The sequence below is a fragment of the Anticarsia gemmatalis genome, chromosome 9 (assembly GCF_050436995.1).
Source record: "Anticarsia gemmatalis isolate Benzon Research Colony breed Stoneville strain chromosome 9, ilAntGemm2 primary, whole genome shotgun sequence".
Classification (NCBI taxonomy): Eukaryota; Metazoa; Arthropoda; class Insecta; order Lepidoptera; family Erebidae; genus Anticarsia; species Anticarsia gemmatalis.
Genome location: NC_134753.1, coordinates 5,967,394 through 5,986,729, shown reverse-complemented (window position 1 = coordinate 5,986,729; position 19,336 = coordinate 5,967,394). Strand labels below are relative to the sequence as shown.

The 19,336-nt window shown below is 35.1% G+C and overlaps 2 protein-coding genes across 2 annotated transcripts; both read left to right on the top strand.

The window, feature by feature from the left end:
• Positions 1–450: 450 nt before the first annotated feature.
• On the top strand, positions 451–4,029 carry LOC142975393 (juvenile hormone acid O-methyltransferase-like). The gene is made up of 4 exons (XM_076118204.1): positions 451–944; positions 1,394–1,565; positions 1,713–1,821; positions 2,531–4,029. The coding sequence occupies exons 1-4, from the start codon at positions 490–492 to the stop codon at positions 2,713–2,715; spliced, it is 921 nt and encodes a 306-aa protein (XP_075974319.1). The 5' UTR covers positions 451–489; the 3' UTR covers positions 2,716–4,029.
• Positions 4,030–10,008: 5,979 nt separating this feature from the next.
• On the top strand, positions 10,009–11,825 carry LOC142975251 (juvenile hormone acid O-methyltransferase-like). The gene is made up of 4 exons (XM_076117989.1): positions 10,009–10,408; positions 10,652–10,823; positions 10,931–11,030; positions 11,635–11,825. The coding sequence occupies exons 1-4, from the start codon at positions 10,053–10,055 to the stop codon at positions 11,823–11,825; spliced, it is 819 nt and encodes a 272-aa protein (XP_075974104.1). The 5' UTR covers positions 10,009–10,052.
• Positions 11,826–19,336: the final 7,511 nt, after the last annotated feature.

Below are 19,336 nucleotides of genomic sequence, written 5' to 3'. Positions count from 1 at the left end.
AATATTTTCATCGGTATTATATTACCCCTGCTTAAGCTTTTCAGGCTCTTTGTAATACTTTGCGAGAAAAATATACACAATGAATGTTCCTGAAATATACTTTAAAAATAAATAATTAAGAATTTAAAAAGGAATAAAAACTTTTTAAGGAAATAATTTACGTAAAATATACTTAGATATCAATTAACAACCATATCATAAATTGCGTATTGGAAACAAATGGAAAAACGGTTTTTCATTGACGTTACTAACGTTATTTACGACAGTAAAAATACCAACCTAATCAGCAGAAACAATGTACTTATTAATTTTATAAGAAACAATCAACAATTGAGTGATAGGTAAGTTACACTCACACCGTAGCGAAGTAAGATCTACGCAATTTCTAGCTACGCCATGAACTTACATAAAACGTAACAAATGCGTCACTGCTGTAGGACGTTTCGAAGAGACGCGTTCGTCGCAAGTATAAATCCCACTCCCGTCGCGATGTCCGTCGAAACCGCACTCAGTACACCGAACAGGCGCACGCGCACCCGAAAATTACGGACAAGTAAATTACATACCGACAAATTCCAAGTCACTAAAATGCATAACGCCGACTTGTATCAGCAAAGCAATAATCTACAGAAGAGGGATGCTCTGTTATGTTTAGAAAAACACGCATCGAAAATTAAGTGGAAAAACAGTAATAACAAGATCATCGATATAGGGTGCGGAGACGGCAGTGTTACGAATATGCTGAAGAAGTATTTACCAGACAACTACAAGCTGCTGGGGTGCGACATCAGCGAGAGCATGGTGAACTTCGCCAACAACAATCATTGCAACGAGCAGACCTCCTTCACTGTACTGGACATCGGAGGCGAGCTGCCCCTGAGGATGGAGAATAACTTCGATCATGTGTTCTCCTTCTATGCGCTGCACTGGATTTCAGACCAAAAGTAAGTAGCGGTATGATTTATTAAGTTTGTTTATTTCATTGAAAGTTGTTTAGTGTCCGCGTGATTTCAGTGCTCTTTTTAAACCATCTATAATACGGATTCTAAATTAATTCAGATTACAGACAGAATCTGAAAAATGCAATTGCAGCTTTGTAATTTCTGTTTTAAAATTGATCGCAAAATATTTTGCTTAATTTTAAACAATTTAAGAATCATCGAGAGATGTACCAAGTACAGAAAAATAATAGTCATTATCTAGTTCTCTGAACATTTTACTTTCAATATTTAAATCAATAATTTTAATTAACTAATGCTGTTACAGTTTCACATATGTTTTTCAAACCAATATTTTAAATTAAATTCAATGTTCGGTAATAAAAATAAAACGCACTGTCTAATTACTGTCACTATTATGTACATATATTACATTATTATATTTTACGTTTCAGGCGTGTTTACCGGAACATATATAATTTGCTGGAAGAAGACGGCGAGTGCTTCTTGATCTACCTGGCATGTAGCCCGGTGTTCGATGTGTACCGCATCCTGGCAAGGAAAAACAAGTGGGCCACCAAACTACAAGATGTGGAAAAATACGTCTCACCTTATCACGACTCGACGGTAATAATACTATTAATTTATTAAAACTCGATGGATAATCTTTTTAAGCAGTTCGCTCGTGTCCGGATTATGAAGTATTTAAAATTTCAAATAATGTTTATAAGTTAAAATTGTTTTACTAACTTCATTTAATGTATTAATTTTCAGGAGCCAGACAAGGAAATCATAAAAATCATGGAAGAAGTCGGATTCGATGACATCGATGTTGAATGTAAAGAAATGGTCTTTGAATACAATGATGTGGATATGCTTAGAAGTGAGTATAATTTTACTTATTTCATAAAGATCTACTTTATGTAACGTTATGTTGGATGTGAAGCCAAAATTGGACTACCTAATATTTTATTTACACATTGTGCACCTTCCGTGTACATAATAATTATTATAAATTAAGTCACTTTAAATTAACACTGCATTCCATGCAAATACTTAAAGGTTCTAAACGAATTAGAAATCATCATCACCTCCTTTAACGGAGAAGGTATACATCGTGCAACCTTGAACGCCTGAAAAAAATCTGAAACAGTTATTTAAGGAACATAAAACTACCAACTTACTGGACTTAGCAATTGTGAACTTAAACAGCCCTTATACATGGCCCTTGCCCAATGGTAGAATAGTAAAGTTAAAGCATTTGTACGAAACAATACGAGGGGACTTGTTGTCAAGTGTCGAATAGTCCAGACAATTAGGTAGCTGACTCGATTATCAAATCATTATTAAACTTGTTCTTTTAAAAGGTTCATCTGACATGCTCAGGCTATTCAATTTCTTTCGTAAATAATATTGTATTTGTAATTATTACAGACTGAAACATTTTATTAGACACTCATGTCATACCAACGAAAATACGAGACTATTTTATTTTTCTATTTCATAAAGAGTAGAAGCTGATTTAACTGGTAGTCAACTACCCCAGTATTACTTAGTAACGTAATTCTAATACGGAAATCATTAACTTTCAGAAGCGGTAACGGCAATCAACCCATTCAACATACCGAAGGAGCAGTACGGCGATTTCTTGGAGGACTACATGACAGTGACCAGTGAAATGTATCGAGTAGATAAAGCCAACAACAACTTCAATATCACGTTTAATTACAAATTGCTCATAGTATACGGTCACAAACCTTCAAACAAATCGTATTAAAACAGGCAATTGTTCTCTATTTATAGAAAAATAGCTCAAGTTTATAGTCGTATACCCAGTATATACTGGGTATTTACATGTAAAACAAGTAACTATTTATTTAATTGATCAGTTTATAATTTAAAGCTGCTGAAAAATGCAACCTTTAAACTTTTAAACCAGAAACTTCTTTGTCTATTGTAATTGCAAAAGATAATTTTTATTTAACAACATAAAATCGGTTTTGTGATAGAGATAGGTAACTTAATGACCACAGTCTATTTAACATGGTATAAGCCATGTCATTAATGTTAATCTAATTTTATAAGAATCTAATAGCAGCAATGGTAGAGCATACTGTTGATAATGAGCTTGGTATTTTTGGTTTTACGTAGAAATTGCTCAATGGCAATTGTATATTTTATATTACACTGTACGCCTGTTATGTCTGATGATGTGGGTAACGTGATATCTATAATATTATGTGTAAGTTTATATCATGTGTCCATTGCTATAGGTGAGATAATTGTGGTATTTTTTTGCTGTGTACATGAAGACAGTGTCGTCAAGTGGCCAGTATTCAGGACTTGCCATCTATAAATTCTTCGTTCAATGCTTAATCAAAAGAAGATTAAATTAAGTTTGACTTAATGTTAGCCGTTAATTATTTATTCATAACTGTTGGAATTTTCGATATTTTTGAATTGCATTGATTTAACAGGCTAAATCATAATTGAATCTAGTACAGTCGCTTGGACACAGTTTTAAAGCTTACACATAACTGTAGATGTGATAAACTTATAGGTGACTTTTGTTGAGATCTTCTGGGTAAAATGTAAAATAGGTTAAATGCAAAAAATATAGAAAGAAGATTGATGAAGTGTGTACGTAACTTAATTTTATAAGAGTTTGTTTATATCTTATCCTTAACTAGTGTTAAATAGGTAGTAATAAATATATTGTTATAAGGATGGCGACAAAGCTTAATAGTTGCTTTTTGTAATATAGATTTTAAGATAGTAGTAGTAAGTAGGTGCATAGAATTGAATAGTCTGTATATGATGCAAATTAATTTTTATGTTGTGGTGGTAGGTTTGTGTTGTTGGATGTAAGTTAATGCACGTGTGTCAGTTTGTAAAACATACATAATAATATTTGTTACTTTAGATTTCTATAAATGGGTTATGCTTCAAAACAAGATTACGGTCTTAGTTTAAGGTACATTGTCGCTAGATTATAATATATTGCTAAAATTCGACTATCGATCAAAATGTCTTAAAATCTTTGATATTTATATTTGATATAATGTTTTAAATAAATTATTTTTGCAAATGATGTTACAGTTTTCTTTGTTCTGCATTCGTTACCTATGTTAAAAGGACATAACTATGAAATAGTCTCGCCATATCTTGCCTGTAATTTAACGAGACAAGTCACAGGACTGAGTACCTAGCAAGACTACTCTGTACATCGACTGTTTTTAAATACCCTTCTGTCGTTCTCAAGGGTATTATTATCTCTCAGTTATTAAGAATACTACTGCAATTGGCAAAACAAAAGTGGACAAAAATACTAAAAAGATTTTATTTAATCAATTCGACTTTTCAGTATTGGCCTGTAAGAGAAGCAAAAATTAACACCAGTACATACGTTTTATTCATCAACATGAAGTTAAATCACAAGACAGTGCACTCACACCGTAGCTAAGTGTAAATACTTCTACGAAATAAGTTAAATCTACGCCGTGAACTTCTGTACAACGTAAAGTAATAAAATGCGTCACTGCGTGTGCTGAAGAGTTACGTTCGTCGCAAGTATAAATCCTGCAGCCGTAGCAATGTCTGTCGAAACCGCACTCAGTACATCAGGCGCACGCACACCTGAAAGTTTGCTAATTTCACACCAACAAATTACAATTTTACACAGGTATTTAATTTTTTTTAAATGTTATTACCGTCTGAATGCTTGGCAAAGACCTCCTCCTGAAATAAGGAAGTGGTCAGACCTTGAGTCCACCCCGCCATTTGCTTTGCTTTTATTCAGCATAATTTCAGTAATTGTTAAAAGAACTTTAATATTTTAACAATCGCTCTAATAAATACTTATAAAACTTGGTTTTTATTTCACATGTAGATTTCAAACTATACTTGGTGTTCTTGATGATACTACAAAGTTGCTTCTATTTCATAAGATACACATATTTGTTTCGTCAATGAGCTTTTCAGGAGCCCGATAAAGAAATCAGAAAAATGTTGGAAATAATCGGATTCGACGACATCGATTTTGAATGCAAAGATATGTATTACGAATACAACGATATGGATCTACTTAGACGTAAGTATGATAATTTCTTACTTTTTATAATTTTGAAAACTATTCAGAAGTTCAATCATAAAGAATGATAAATGAATATGCCATTGCCATAATAAATGTTATTCTAATAAGGACAATAATTTAATTTTCAGAAGCTGTAACGGCAATCAATTCGTTTAAAATGACGAAAGAGCAATACAGACAAAACATTGTAGTAGTAGTTAGTTGCGTAGACAATAATGACAATTATTTATTGACCATCAGATTAAATTTTAAGTTACTTATAATTTGTGGCCATAAACCGGTGAAGAAACAATATAAAAAAAAGACTACTTATTAACATTTTAATAGGAAGATATCTGATAGTTAACAAATATTACATTATAATAAACGAACATATTAAAAATAATTTCCTGTCTCTCAATTCATTGAATTATTTAAAATTTTATGAAAACCAACTTGAAAATTGATTTTTTATGGTTGTATCAGCACAAAAATCATAAATCCGTACATTTTTTAAATAAAACATTAATACAAGTCACATTGTTTTTTTTATTCTTCCCTATCCACACTTTTTTGATCCAGGGAAACACCAGAAATTATGTATTATTAAAATAATAAGTACATCGAACTTTCACACTTGTTATACCTTCAACAAGTGTGAAAATTCGGATTTTAATAAAAATAAGTATTTATTAGTGGTTATAACACGATACCTTTCGGTAAGCCTGGTTGTCAGACTTTCAAGCTTCTGACTACTGTAGCGCGATTCTGTACGGTCGGTACTGCCGAGTATCGAAAGTTTGACATTTAAAATGTACTGCCAAAATAGTTTCCACGACGCCCGTCAGAGGCACTGATCAGATTTTCATACAAAATTTCTCTATGACAGGTCTGCTGGCAGTAATCGATAGTAGTAGAGAATCGATCTGCTACTTCATCGATTGTCAAAGATCTTTAAAAATGACAGCCAGCCTGTCGAGTTGCTGTCGAGAAATTTGTTTGTCAAAATGACCAGCGCATCTAGCGGCCGGCGTAGGAACTATTTTCGAAGTGTATTTATTTTTAATTGTCTAACTCTCGATACTCGATAATACTGATTGCACAGAATAGCGCTTCGGGCTTCACAATTTAATGTGCCTTCTAAAAATACGAAGAACAACCTCGGCACGCGTAGCTTAACCTCGAAGCTTATGCCACGAGCTCCTTATTATTTCTAATATCATTTTAAGATATCTAAACCCGGAAATGTATAATAATACTCTTAATGACTTCCCCAAAATATTATCCGAGGTAATATTATGACAATAATAAGAGATTACATAGTGTTTTGTTCTTTGCAATATGTAACACCTGTGCAATCAAATTGGCAAATATTTGCACGAAAGAGATTTTTACCCTGCGACGCGCTAGGTAATACTTGTGCCTGACTATCGAAATTCTTCCTTACAGTTTATAATAGTTCAAACTTTGTGTTATTCGTTACAAATTTAGTTGGAAATCGACTTTATTACTCGCTACTTTACTAATATTTGAAATATGAGGGTCAGTTTTTGTCCAAAGAACTGAACCAACCTGGATATGATTCGAGTCGGATTTAAATATTAAAATTTGGTATAATAAATATGAATTTATTGCACGCAACCACGGATTCAAAAACACGGATTTTAAGGTTTGCTAGATTTTACCCCACAAAAGGATATTTAATACATCTATTTTTAGTTTTAAAAGTCATCTAACGCCCAAAATACATATGAATTTACATAGCTATTAATAAATACAAGGACATCGAGGGCGCGGTCTCATTGACAAGCTAATAACTTGAAAATATTGAGCTTGCTAATGATATTATTAGAGCGGCCACTCTTTTACATTTGCAAACCAATTAAGGTTGCCAACTGTACTCTAAAATAGAGTACTCTAAATCATATAAGCGTGCTCTATGACCTATAACACTTACAAGGTACTCTACTTTTAATATAAGCTATTAAAAGTAAACCGAGGATGTCCTATTTTAAATGAATAATGTCCTCCTAGCCGATACGGCTACGGCGGTCAGTTTCATTGAAACTGGCCATCTGTGCAGGACTTTGTTTATAGTATCCAAGTGTGTGCACAATACACAGGTACACTCTCTAATCCATCACTCTCATAGTTTGGTGGGACGGATAACCGACCCGACCAGTGAGAGGTCAGGCGCAGGACCGACGGCTTTACGTGCTCTCCGAGGCACGGAGGTCTTCGACCTCAACTTCCCAACTCCGGGCAATCTCTTAGAAATTCTTAACAGAAAATCTCAGAAATGACTTTTTGGCCCGACCCAGGATTCGAACCCGAGACCACGGCCACCGCATATACTACCGACCGCGCCACAGAGGCAGTTATTATGTCTGTTTAAATGAAAACGTAAGTATAAACTAGTGATAGCTGAATTATTTCCTGATTGCTTCAGTAAATTAATCTTTTATAATGAAGGCATAGGGATTAGCTAAAACCAATTGTATTTATGCTCTATCAACATGAACCCATCTTAACTCAAGCATAGAGACTTTATAAGAATGGAGAATGTTAACAAATTTGGATTTTAGCTCTCCATATTCTCTGTTAAAAATAAAAAATACTAGTGAAAGAATTACTTTGATACGTCAATTAGTTTCCGATTTATAAGTAAAACAAGTTGTAACCGCGCGAGTCGGTGTGACGTCATTGTACATTACGCTAAGTTTGGCTCACAAAGTCTTTTTTAATAATATTTACTATTATTACACTTTAAATGTAATAAGCAGACGAAAACACAACAAAATACTGCATAAGTTATTACATCTACGGCTGTAGACTTGATATTAAGCGGGATGCGGCCCGCGCGGCATGGTGTACTATGACGTCACGCTGTTAGCGGGACTCGATATTTTTTGAAATTTTGAATGCTTGTAAAATCAAAACTACTTAGTATTTTTGACTTAAACAAAAACTAGTTTTCATGTACTATCGAACAAACTGAATCATGACCCACCATGTGCTCATTTTCTAAAACACGTCTGTATACGCGTAGGTCGAAATTGGCTTGCACCTACGTTTCCTTGGTAATGAATTTGTTATCTGTCATTATTGCGAAAAATCTTTGTGCGCCAATACAAAATGCTTTGCTACCGTTTTCAACAGGCTCCGTGGCGTAGTGGGTTGATGTTACGACTGCGACGCGTCAGGAGTGAATTCGATACCCACTCGGGACATGGTTTATTTGGCCCTTATAGGAAATAATGTTACTATAAAAATTAAAATAATATAGGGTAACCAGCATAGTTATTACCCGGTTAAGGGTGATACACAATTTTGGTCAATAGTATCTTTATTTAGTAAAACATTGACTTAAACTCTATTATATTATATAGCAACTTAAATATTCTTTCTAAAAGAACATCAGTCGTTTATTTCAATAACTTTATACTAATTCAATATAAAACACTTAAAAACAAGAAATACTAGCGAATACTGTTAATTCAAATGTGTTATCCTTAACAAAAATTGCAACAAACTTAGTTTATTTTTGAACTACACACCTGTCGCACAAACGTCGGACATGAGTTCTATAAATTAAAATGTTACCAATATTCTGAAAGTGACATATATCGTAATTCATTTAAACTGGTTACTTTAGAAATTAAAATAAACGTATTATTCCTTAACATTGGCAATCACTGTATGATGGGCAATAACTATAAAGGTTACCCTAATCGTTTCAGAGATTTCTAAATGACGTGCTATTTGATATTTGACACAAAAAGGTTTTTTTCACAGTGAAAAGAGTTTAGACTATTTACATTCTAGATTCAAATTAAGAGTGATTTATCGAAAATGTATCTACATACTGTAATAACAAAGGTCAAAGTTGTCTGTAGTCATAATACATCATAACACAGTCGTATGCATGTTTAAAATGTCCTAAGTGCAACTTTGACGAAAGAGACGAAATTCTTACTGTTTTGACGGTGTCAAGCGATTTATCGGCAAAATGGGTCATGATTCAGTTGGTTCGATAGTACATGTACAGGCTTAACTGAGTCAAAATTTCAATCGATTTGGCATACCTAGTAACATTCTCGATTGCGACAATCTAGTTAAAAAACAAACACACAGGTTTAGACAACAAGACTCGATTATAATAATGTGTCATTGGTCAAATAAATGTCATTCGTCCAAACCACTTAGGATGTCATGAAATAAACCCAAATGAAATGATTTTTTTTTTGGTCAATACTCGTTTGGTTTTATTTGTAAACAAGCAGCATTGTTATCATTATGCACTACTGCACACTGTCCACTTATGGCCGGGAAGCCTATCTATGACTGAAACCGATGCTACATAAAGCCGGGAAATATATTAAAGGGATTGTATTTTCTTCAGCCGTTTACTGAAGAAGGAAAAAAACTAGTATAATTTATTATATTATGCCACTAGTACTAATTATGTACTTACTTGTAATATTCGTAGGCGCTCATTTGCAACGAAAGTATCACCATTCTTCCGGTCTGCAACACGACGAGGTTACATGGAAAAGCCAACAACTTTTACGGTGACCGAACAATAGTGGATAGTACATACATACAAATAAAAACAAAATGCGTAAAGTTCAATATTATTTTCTTTTCCCTTTAAGATGATATAATTCTCAACTGACGTCTGAGCCTCTCAACCTATTTTTAATAGAGGGGATACTACGGGGTCATCGATGATTTACGGCGGCTTTACCTGTGCTACTTTAAAACGTTACAATATCATAGCCGCCCTTGGCAAAATTGCCGGCAATTAAAAGCCAGTGTGTATATCCTATAACAGTGGTGCCTATGTTATTAAAAAGGTAATGTCTTGACTCTCCCCACTACAAACAGACACTAATCTTACTACCGGTTGTAAAACTCATTTGTCGCACATATAAATCCGGCTTCCATCATCGTGTCTGCCAAATCCGCAATCAGTTTGCCGAGCGGGCGCACGAACTTTCTGATCAAGTTAGTAATAATCAGCCAAAACAGAAACCTACGCCATGCATAACGCCGATTTATATCACCAAAACAACGATGTGCAAAAAAGAGATGCTGTATTGTGCCTAGATAAAATCGCACCGAAAATGAAATGGAAAAAGAGTAATAACAAGATTATCGATATAGGGTGCGGTGATGGCAGTGTTACAAATATTTTGAAGAGGTATTTGCCGGATAACTACAAGCTACTGGGGTGCGATATAAGCGAGAGCATGGTGAACTTTGCAAACAACAATCATTGCGACGAACAGTCTTCCTTCATTGTTTTGGACATCACGCGAGAGCTGCCTCCAGAACTGAAGAATAATTTCGACCACGTGTTCTCTTTCAACGCGCTGCACTGGATCTCAGATCAAGAGTGAGATGTTTGTTAAGTTACATTTTTCAATTACTTTCTTAATAAATAATTTATTAATATGTCATTGAAATCAGGATAAGCAGTTGTAAACGGATTCTGCCTAGCAACCTTAAGCGCGAACATTCCTGAAATTACACGTAATAAAGTCGGTCCCTGGCGTTGTCAATTGCTAAAAGTCATATAGCCGTGTCAAGCACGTTCGGGTGACCAAGTGACGATGAATTAATGAATGGTTTTTTTCAGGGCTGCTTTTAAAAACATTTATGATGTAATGGAACAAGATGCACGATGCGTTATCATGTTCTTGGGATGGAACCCAATATTCGATGTGTACCGCGCCCTAGCACGGAATGACAAGTGGGCTGTTTTCATGAAGGATGCAGAAAAGTACATTCCACGATATCATGACTTAAAGGTAAATACTTATTATTTCGTTGTCAAACATAAATATTTTATACCACATAGAGGCACACCGTGCATTAGGCACAAGAGTTTTACATTATACCGTCTTATTTCTTTCAGAACCCTGCAGGAGGCATTATGAAAATGATGGAAAACATTGGATACGTCAACATAGATGTTGATTATGAAGAGACGTATTTTATATTCGATGCATTTAGAGGTAAGTACCTTTTTACTTTTTTACATAATTTCGATCGTATACATTTGTAATTAGTCAAACTTTTATTCCATTTTCCCAACGCTAGATAAATTGAAGGTATTGTACTTTATCCATCAGATAGTCTTTTCATAAGTGGAGACACAGTAAATAGGGGTATTATGTAAAACAGATAAGCTTGTCCAACATATTTTTCTATATGTTTCTGGTCAGTTTCGCCGATATAAGTATTTTACATAAAGTTTATGGCATTGTCTTATAGTTAAAGCTCAAGGTGAACCTAACCTTTGGACACTCGTATACAAGTTTATGAGTTGAGGAATTATGTTACAATAAACTTGCACTAAGATTCAGATCAAGGTTTTTGAACAAAATATTAAGACATTTTCAAATTCTAGACCAGTGCAGTGGCCCTTCCAAGTTCTGGAAGGAGACCCTTGCTTAGCAGTTAAACATTATTGTGTATTTTTTTTTAATCAATAATATTTCTACTAACAGTTAAAAATATGTGGAACTACTAGTGGAACTAATAGGTAGCTGGAGAAAGACATGATATTGTTCATGTAAATGAAGTTGACATGGCTTGACCAACAATAATAATTTTCAGATGCTATGAAATCTATCAACCCATTCAACATTCCGGAAGACCAATACAACGAATTCTTTGAAGATTATTTGAACGTCCTCAGAGAATTAACGTCGTCTGAAAACGTTGCCAAAAACCCCGGCGAAAACGTCAAACTAAATTATAATATAATAACAATTTATGCTAACAAACCGTCGATTACAGGAGATTAAGGGTCAGTTTCAAAGCTTTTGAATGAGTGTCGGAAAACCCGACAGATAAAGTGACAACAAATGTATAAAACTGTTGTCAAATCCGTCTGATAAACTAATCGGTACTCATTCAGAAGTGGTGAAACTGGTCATAGTAATATGGAGCGAGTAGGTACCTTATTTATTCATGTTCAATTTCGCCGCCTCCCAATAATTACGTATTAATTATTATTATTTTATCTATCTCAAATATGATATATTATGTGTTTCTAATTGTGAATATTGAATATTCTATGAATATAAATATAAGTTAATAACGCGTTTCGCAATAGAATATAAAGGTTGTATATCACACAACTGGCAGCCAGTAAGGGCAATTTATAAAAACTCAGTTGAACACTTAAGGCATTTTGTTGTTAAAATAAATAAACTTTGCCTTATAACAAAATAATAAGCATCTCGCAGCACTTATACATAAAATTAATAAAGAATAAAAAAAGAAAAGATAAAAGAGGTTTTATTGCAAAAAAAATGCATTGACAGTCATCGACGGACATAAAATGTTATTGTTATTTAATCCAAACAGAGTGTGATTGTGAAATATCGATTAAATTTATTGAATACAATAATAAACTATATTGATCCGCAGGACCAACAAAAAAATAAGAAGAATATCGCCTAAATTCTAAAATTAGCAGCAACATATACCATTAAAATGTTTCATTGTATTTTTGTTAATCTTTTACTAGCAAATCTAGATTGAAATATTGTTATTTTTATAGAAGTAAATTACGTAAACTGCAGCCGAAGGTTCGAAAAAAAACCAAAGTTACTTATAATTAATTTAATAAAAAGAAAATTACAGTTACAATTATAGTGAAACCTATTCGATGCGAGAATATGGAATGACAATTTATTCATATTAATACATTAAAATTAATTTGCTAATTCGGCGATTGATTCCCAAACGGACGTCATCGGGCTGCAGTTCTGCTGTGTCGGCGTTTCCGGCCTTAGATTGTATGTTTGCGGTAAATAAGTATATTCTTGCTGCGTCGTCGGTATTGGTTAGGGATCCGTACTTAACACCTCCATCCGCAGAACAGCAACTATTTTGTCATATTAAGAGAAAATGTTGCTGGGACCTCTTTGTGTTTCTTGGTCACTTCTTCATAAGTATGGATCTGGAGAGTTTGCTGATTTTCTTTGTTTCTTGAACAGAGATTCCAACATTTGTATTTGCGGCTTAGTATGAATATGATGATGGCGGCTGCACATATTACAATGGTATAGAGTGGTATCGTTGTATGATGTATGACAGACGACTGAGTCTCGTTTATTTGTACGGGTTTTTCAAGTATAACTTTATTCTGGATGCTGTGAAGTTCTTCTAGATTTATTGATCTGGATCCAATATGAGCAAAAACAGCTGTCTTGTTGAGATCTTCATAAGGAATCTTTGAGAGTTTTAGTGGTTGACCCTTTATCTCATTTCCGTCATTGACTATGGTGAATTCTGGAGTTTGTATGTATCAATTCACAGGGATAGTAGCCAGATAACTTCCTTGCAGCGTATTGTAGTCTCTTCTGCCACACGTTAATTGTACTTTGGTAGGTTGTGGTAGGGAAAGTACATAATGCTGGTCGTCCATTTTCTCTATTGCTTCTTTAGATAGTATGATTTTGGTCAATTGGCAGCTGGTCCTTAGGTTTTGTCGGATGATGAGTTCCTGGATACAATCGGGATCTGTCCGGACTTGATGACTTATCTTCTTCTCACAGAGATATATGCTGCTGTACTTCGGGCATTCAGCCTCTATGTACACGAATGATTTCTCGGTTGTTGCTATATAAGGAGTAGGTGGTATAAGGGCTAATTGATTTTCATTAGGGACAATGGATAATTTATATAAATCGTAAATATCATGTGAAACTATAGGGAAATTATAAACTATAACTATTCTTTTCTCAACAAAATATGAACCTGGCTTAATCAGATCATAGTACTCTCGTAACTCTAAATTTATTATTTGATCTTGGTTGTACAAAGATCTTAATTTACTAACCATAGATTTTAAGATTTCAATATCTATCATAGAGTGGTGTGTACTAGATGCATGTATAAACGCTAAAATATTCTCTATTCTAATTATTTCTAACATAATATCTTCTACATTATTAGTTATTATACCTAAGGCTTGGGAAAACTTAATGAACCTTACTAAGTTATAATCTTTAAGGGCATCTCTCTCTAAGAGTAATTGTAAGGATGCGTTAATTTTTTCCTGATTTAATACTAATTGTTCTAGGACAGTGTTGTGTTGAGACATCCATTCTTTACATAAACTAATATGGTTATTGAATTCAGAAACTACCTTATTGTCGTTTTCCTGTAAAGTTCTAATGGCTTCATCGTACCTTACAGCGTCTTGATAATCTAAATTACCAGTAACACTTTTGATTACTGACCCTAAGCTATCTATCAGACCTCTTTTAACCCTTACAGGTTCCAGTGATTTCACGCGATCTAGTACCCTATTCAGTTTATTTGTAAGATAATCTATTTGATATTCAAAGATAGCGTATGTTCCTCTATCAAGTTTAGTCTTAAACGTCCCAAGTTGAATCTGTACAGAGTCTATTTTGTCTTCAATGTCTGTAAGCTGTATAAATTGTATAAAGGAATGGTAATGGGTTGTTAATCTGGTTGGTCCTAGTTTATATGGCAATAATCCTGGTCCATCAGCTAATGTCTCAAGTCTTATGTCCTGAGGATGTGTCGCCGGTATTATCAGTAGTAGCAGACTCCTGTAACAATTGGTTCCCTTTAGGTACTCGCTTTAGACGCGATTTGGCAATAGGGCCGCGTTTTTTGGAGGTATAAATGTGGATTGGTAGATCGGCTAGAACTGTATCCTGCGTGTAGCGTGGCGCGACTTTCTGACGACTAGCTAGGGGATTTTTAATAAAAACTTGTTGCTGTGGTACGTATTCTACTTCAGGCTCACGGGATTTATTCCTATTTTCAATTAGAGCTGTACGATCAGAGAGAGAGGATGCGTTAATTAAATCATATACCCGTTTCATCTGTTCCCTATGATTCTGCGCGTACTGCTGTAAAATATGCTCAGTAAAGTCAATGTTAATTGGGTCTCTTGGGTCAAAATGTCCATTCAGTAAGTCGAACGGTCTGCACTTAGTAAAGCTATGGATAGAGCTGTTATAAGCTATAATGGCGTATGGTATGAGATTTACTACTGGTTCAGATTTATTTTGTAATTTAAGAATTCTTATATGTTCCAATAGTGTTGAATGAAAACGTTCTATGTTGCCATTATCATTTGGGCTATGGGGTAAAGTTTTATGATGGTCAATTTTATGAATACGCGTGAACTCGGAGAACAATTGGTTCGTAAATTCTGTGCCATTGTCAGTAATAATAATCATGGGCAGTCCATGGTGGGTGCAAAATTTTAAAAGTGCCTGAATTATACTTACTGCCGTACCGTCTCGTAAGTGGTATGCCTGACCGTATTTCGTAAAAACATCAATAAATGTTACATATTTTTCAGAATCAACCGTGAATAGGTCCATGTGAATAATCTCTAATGGTTTTGTAGCTGGTGGTACTATGTTAAAGTATGGCCTGATTGGATTTCTATCATATTTAGCCTGACCGCAGATGGTACATTCGTTAATAAATTTAGCAATCTGTTCTTTCATTTTTGGCCAGTAGTATTTTCGTGAAAGAGCTAGGTAACATTCGTTGATACCACGGTGATTAGTTTTACCATCGTGGTAGTGTTTAATGATATCTTGTTGTCGTAGGTATTCTTTAACATTCTCTAATTCAGTTTTAGTCAATACTAGTTTAAGGGAAGAGCTTTTGAACTTATCCTGTATAATAGGTATTATTGAGTACAAAGCTAAAGGTGGGTTTATCAGTAAGGCCGTCTTAACCTTAGGGTTAACATACTCTTTCACAGCGTTAATGATATCTGATTCTAAATTTAATTCTGAAACCTGAATTGCTGTTCTTATATAGCCCTCAAACGGTTTGACTACTATCGGCTTTCGTTTTATATCTCCAACTACGGTAATGTGAATTTGTCTATGAAACTTGTTAAGAGGCTCATCGGTAATAGGAACTTCTAAAATGGGGTGTTCGTTACTAGTATGTATGGTGTCAGTTGATGATTTTGTCAGGTTAGCTGGTATAACTATTTGATTGGAATCTTCTCTGGGGTGTTCATCGTTAGTATTAAAAATGTCAGTCGAGGAGTTGGCACGTTGGATTGATGGTTGTGAGGTGTTATTTATCATTGAAGCTAACTCTTTGATGCTGTCAATTACTGAGTTAATTTCGTCAGTCTCGTTGTTATGGATCTCTATGCGTGAAAGAGCGTCAGCGTTAGTGTTAAACTTTCCTTTCTTATAAATTACGGTAAAGTCATATTCACTGAGTTTAAGTCGCCATCTTGTCAGTCGTGAGTTCGGTTCTTTTAAGTTCATCATCCATTGCAACGGTCTATGGTCAGTTAATATTTTAAATTTTCTACCAAATAAATATGGTCTGAAATACTTCGTGGCCCACACAATGGCTAACAACTCCTTTTCAATTGTGCTGTAATTTAATTCGCTGTCGTTTAGAGTGCGAGACGCGTAACAAACTGGTTTGTCAGACCCTATGGGTCCCTGAGATAACACTGCTCCAATAGCAACATTTGAGGCGTCTGTTGTAAGGTTAAATTCTCTATTAAAGTCGGGGTACTGAAGAATAGGATCATTAGTAAGCAATGTTTTACATTTATTAAAAGAATCTATATATTCGGGGCTATGAATTACTTTATTACCTTTCTTAAGACAAAGTGTAAGAGGCTTTGTAATACGTGCGAAATCTGGGATGAATTTTCGGTAATAACCGAGAAGGCCTAAAAATTGTTTTATTTCTTTTGGGGTGTTTGGTATAGGATACTTCTGGATGGCAGAAATTTTATCGGGATTGGGCATAATACCGTCCCTACTAATTATATGTCCAAGGTAGGCTGTTTCTAACTTAAGGAATTCCGATTTGTCCATCTGAATTTTGAAGTTAGATTCTCTAAGTCTTTGGAATACTCTTTCCAGGTTTTCCAGGTGTTCCTGGAGCGAGGAGCTGAACACGATGATGTCATCAAGATATACTAGGCAAATGCTATTCTGGAGGCCTCTTAGAACATTGTCCATGACTCTTTGAAAAGTCGATGGGGAATTCTTCAAACCCATGGGCATTCGTAAAAATTCGAAGTGCCCATGCTCTACATTAAAGGCTGTCTTGGGTATGTCCTGTGGGTCCATTTCAACCTGGTAAAACCCACTTGCTAAATCTAGGGTCGTGAAGTACTGGCACCTTCCTAACTTGTCCAGGACGTCAGTAATGTTTGGTATGGGGTATTTGTCGTCTATTGTCTTTTCATTCAATTTACGGAAGTCCACTACGAGACGCCACTTTTGTTTACCAGAAGCATCCATTTTCTTGGGTACAACCCAAATGGGTGAGCTCCAGGCAGAGTCAGAAGGTCTAATTATACCCTGCTGTAACATTTTTGAAATTTGGTCTCTAACTTCTTGTCTATGAACGAAGGGATATCGATAGCTTTTGGTATATACTGGTACCTCGTCTGTTGTACGGATTCTATGTTTAATTTTGTTTGTAAAAGTCAATGGTTCGCCGTCGATATAGAATACATCCGCATAGCGACTACACAATGTTAGGAGATTAGCTTTTTCCTCCTCATTAAGATGATCTGTACGCAATCGGGATAGCACATCGTTTATACGGTTAGAATTATCGGTCTGCGTGCACTTAATGTTGAATATATCTGCACCAGCGGGCTGATCTAAATAAAATATTATGTCATTGGATGTTGGGTTTTCTATTTCTACATAGCCTCGACCATTAACTACGGTAGTAAGACATTGATGTAAAATACAACTGCAAAATATTTGTTCGTCTATTATAACTTCACCATCTGGGGCGTTAATTGGTATTTTAATAATTTTAGAACTTTTAGCGGGTATGATGTCCTCATATAAGTTGACATTACGGGAATTATATAATTTAATATGATTGGTTGCGTTTCGTGTAATTAATTTAAAATCCTTCAAATTTATATTGGCTTCCCATTTGGATAATATATCTAAACCTATTAAGCCATCAAAATAATCGTGAAAACGATATACAAATAGTTTAACTTCATCATTCTCGTTAAATTCTTTAAAGCATGGTAATGTTATAGAATGGTCGCTTCTACTAACACCATGAATGTTCGTCACTTCAAAAGGGTCATAGTTTAGTGGGTAATCGCGGTAAAAATTTTGTACGGCCTCGGGGCTTATAAAGGACTGATTCGCGCCAGTATCTATTAAGAATTTTAAGGGGGGACAAGCAATTTCTATATACGGTAACTGTCTTTGTGTTTGCAAATTTATATCTATCCTTGCTCTTTTGATATCCTGTCTGAGCGAAAATCCTGGCTCTGTCCTGCGTGGCTGGGCCCTGGTTGTGGCTCCATGTCATGTACCACTTGGTTATGATAAGGTGTATCGCTATAAGTCATGTTAGTATTATAGTCATAGTCGTAAGAGTTATTAAAGTCATTAAAGTCTGTATAACAATCATATTCCGGCTCACAGTAATACTCGTCAGAATAATAGGCATTATCGGGTAACGCAAATTCATTTACATTTACTTCGCGTGTTTTAAAATAATTATTAGGTGGCGGGTTACCAGATTGTCGCCAATCATGACCTGACATAGGTAACGCTCTAGGAGTAAAATGTTGAACGCCGCTCATGGGTTTCGCACCAGCATTTTGTGGGGCGTTATTCCTGGGTTGTAGTCTAAACATATTACTCTGGGGGTGATAGTTAGTTGGCTGTGCGCGGAACATTTGCTGTGTTCTTGTAGGAAAACGGTTATGTTGTTGGTTAGGCATATTGAATCTAAAAGCTTGGTTTGGAGGCTGATGAGGGCGCTGTGCCATAGGGGCTGGCCAATTAGGTACGGGAGGTCGCGGGACACTTTGCGTGTTTAACGGTACATTGAAGGGCGTAGCAGACTTGGGTGTACTATGAGATTTTACGGTATCATTACGCTGTTGCAAGTACATAATATTTAATTCCTCCTGCACATATTCAAGAGCCTTTTCTATAGTTTCCGGACGCATGCATCGTATACGCGATCCCAAGGGTTCTTTTAAACCACGTACAAAAGCCTGCATAGCTACTTTCCTATAAAGTGTTCGTTTAGCGTCGATAGTTGTCTGTAAGGTCTCATGTAAAGTCACATATGTCATTATTGTACTAAACAAGGTTTGACAATGATCGTAAAATTCCTGAGGGGACTTATTACCTTGTGTAGCTAACGAAAGGTCGTTATATAAAGCTGTTTCGTCTCTCTGGTCTGAAAAATTATTAATAAGAGCTGCTCTAATGCCTGCCCAAGTCTCTGGGATACCGTTCGCATTAATAGTGGATGCGGCGGAACCCGT

Coding starts and splice junctions, on each gene's coding strand:
- LOC142975393 (XM_076118204.1), top strand. CDS start 490: ATGTCCGTCGAAACCGCACTCAGTACACCGAACAGGCGCACGCGCACC. Junction 945..1,393: donor CACTGGATTTCAGACCAAAA/GTAAGTAGCGGT, acceptor TTTACGTTTCAG/GCGTGTTTACCGGAACATAT. Junction 1,822..2,530: donor TGATGTGGATATGCTTAGAA/GTGAGTATAATT, acceptor ATTAACTTTCAG/AAGCGGTAACGGCAATCAAC.
- LOC142975251 (XM_076117989.1), top strand. CDS start 10,053: ATGCATAACGCCGATTTATATCACCAAAACAACGATGTGCAAAAAAGA. Junction 10,409..10,651: donor CACTGGATCTCAGATCAAGA/GTGAGATGTTTG, acceptor GGTTTTTTTCAG/GGCTGCTTTTAAAAACATTT. Junction 10,824..10,930: donor CACGATATCATGACTTAAAG/GTAAATACTTAT, acceptor TATTTCTTTCAG/AACCCTGCAGGAGGCATTAT.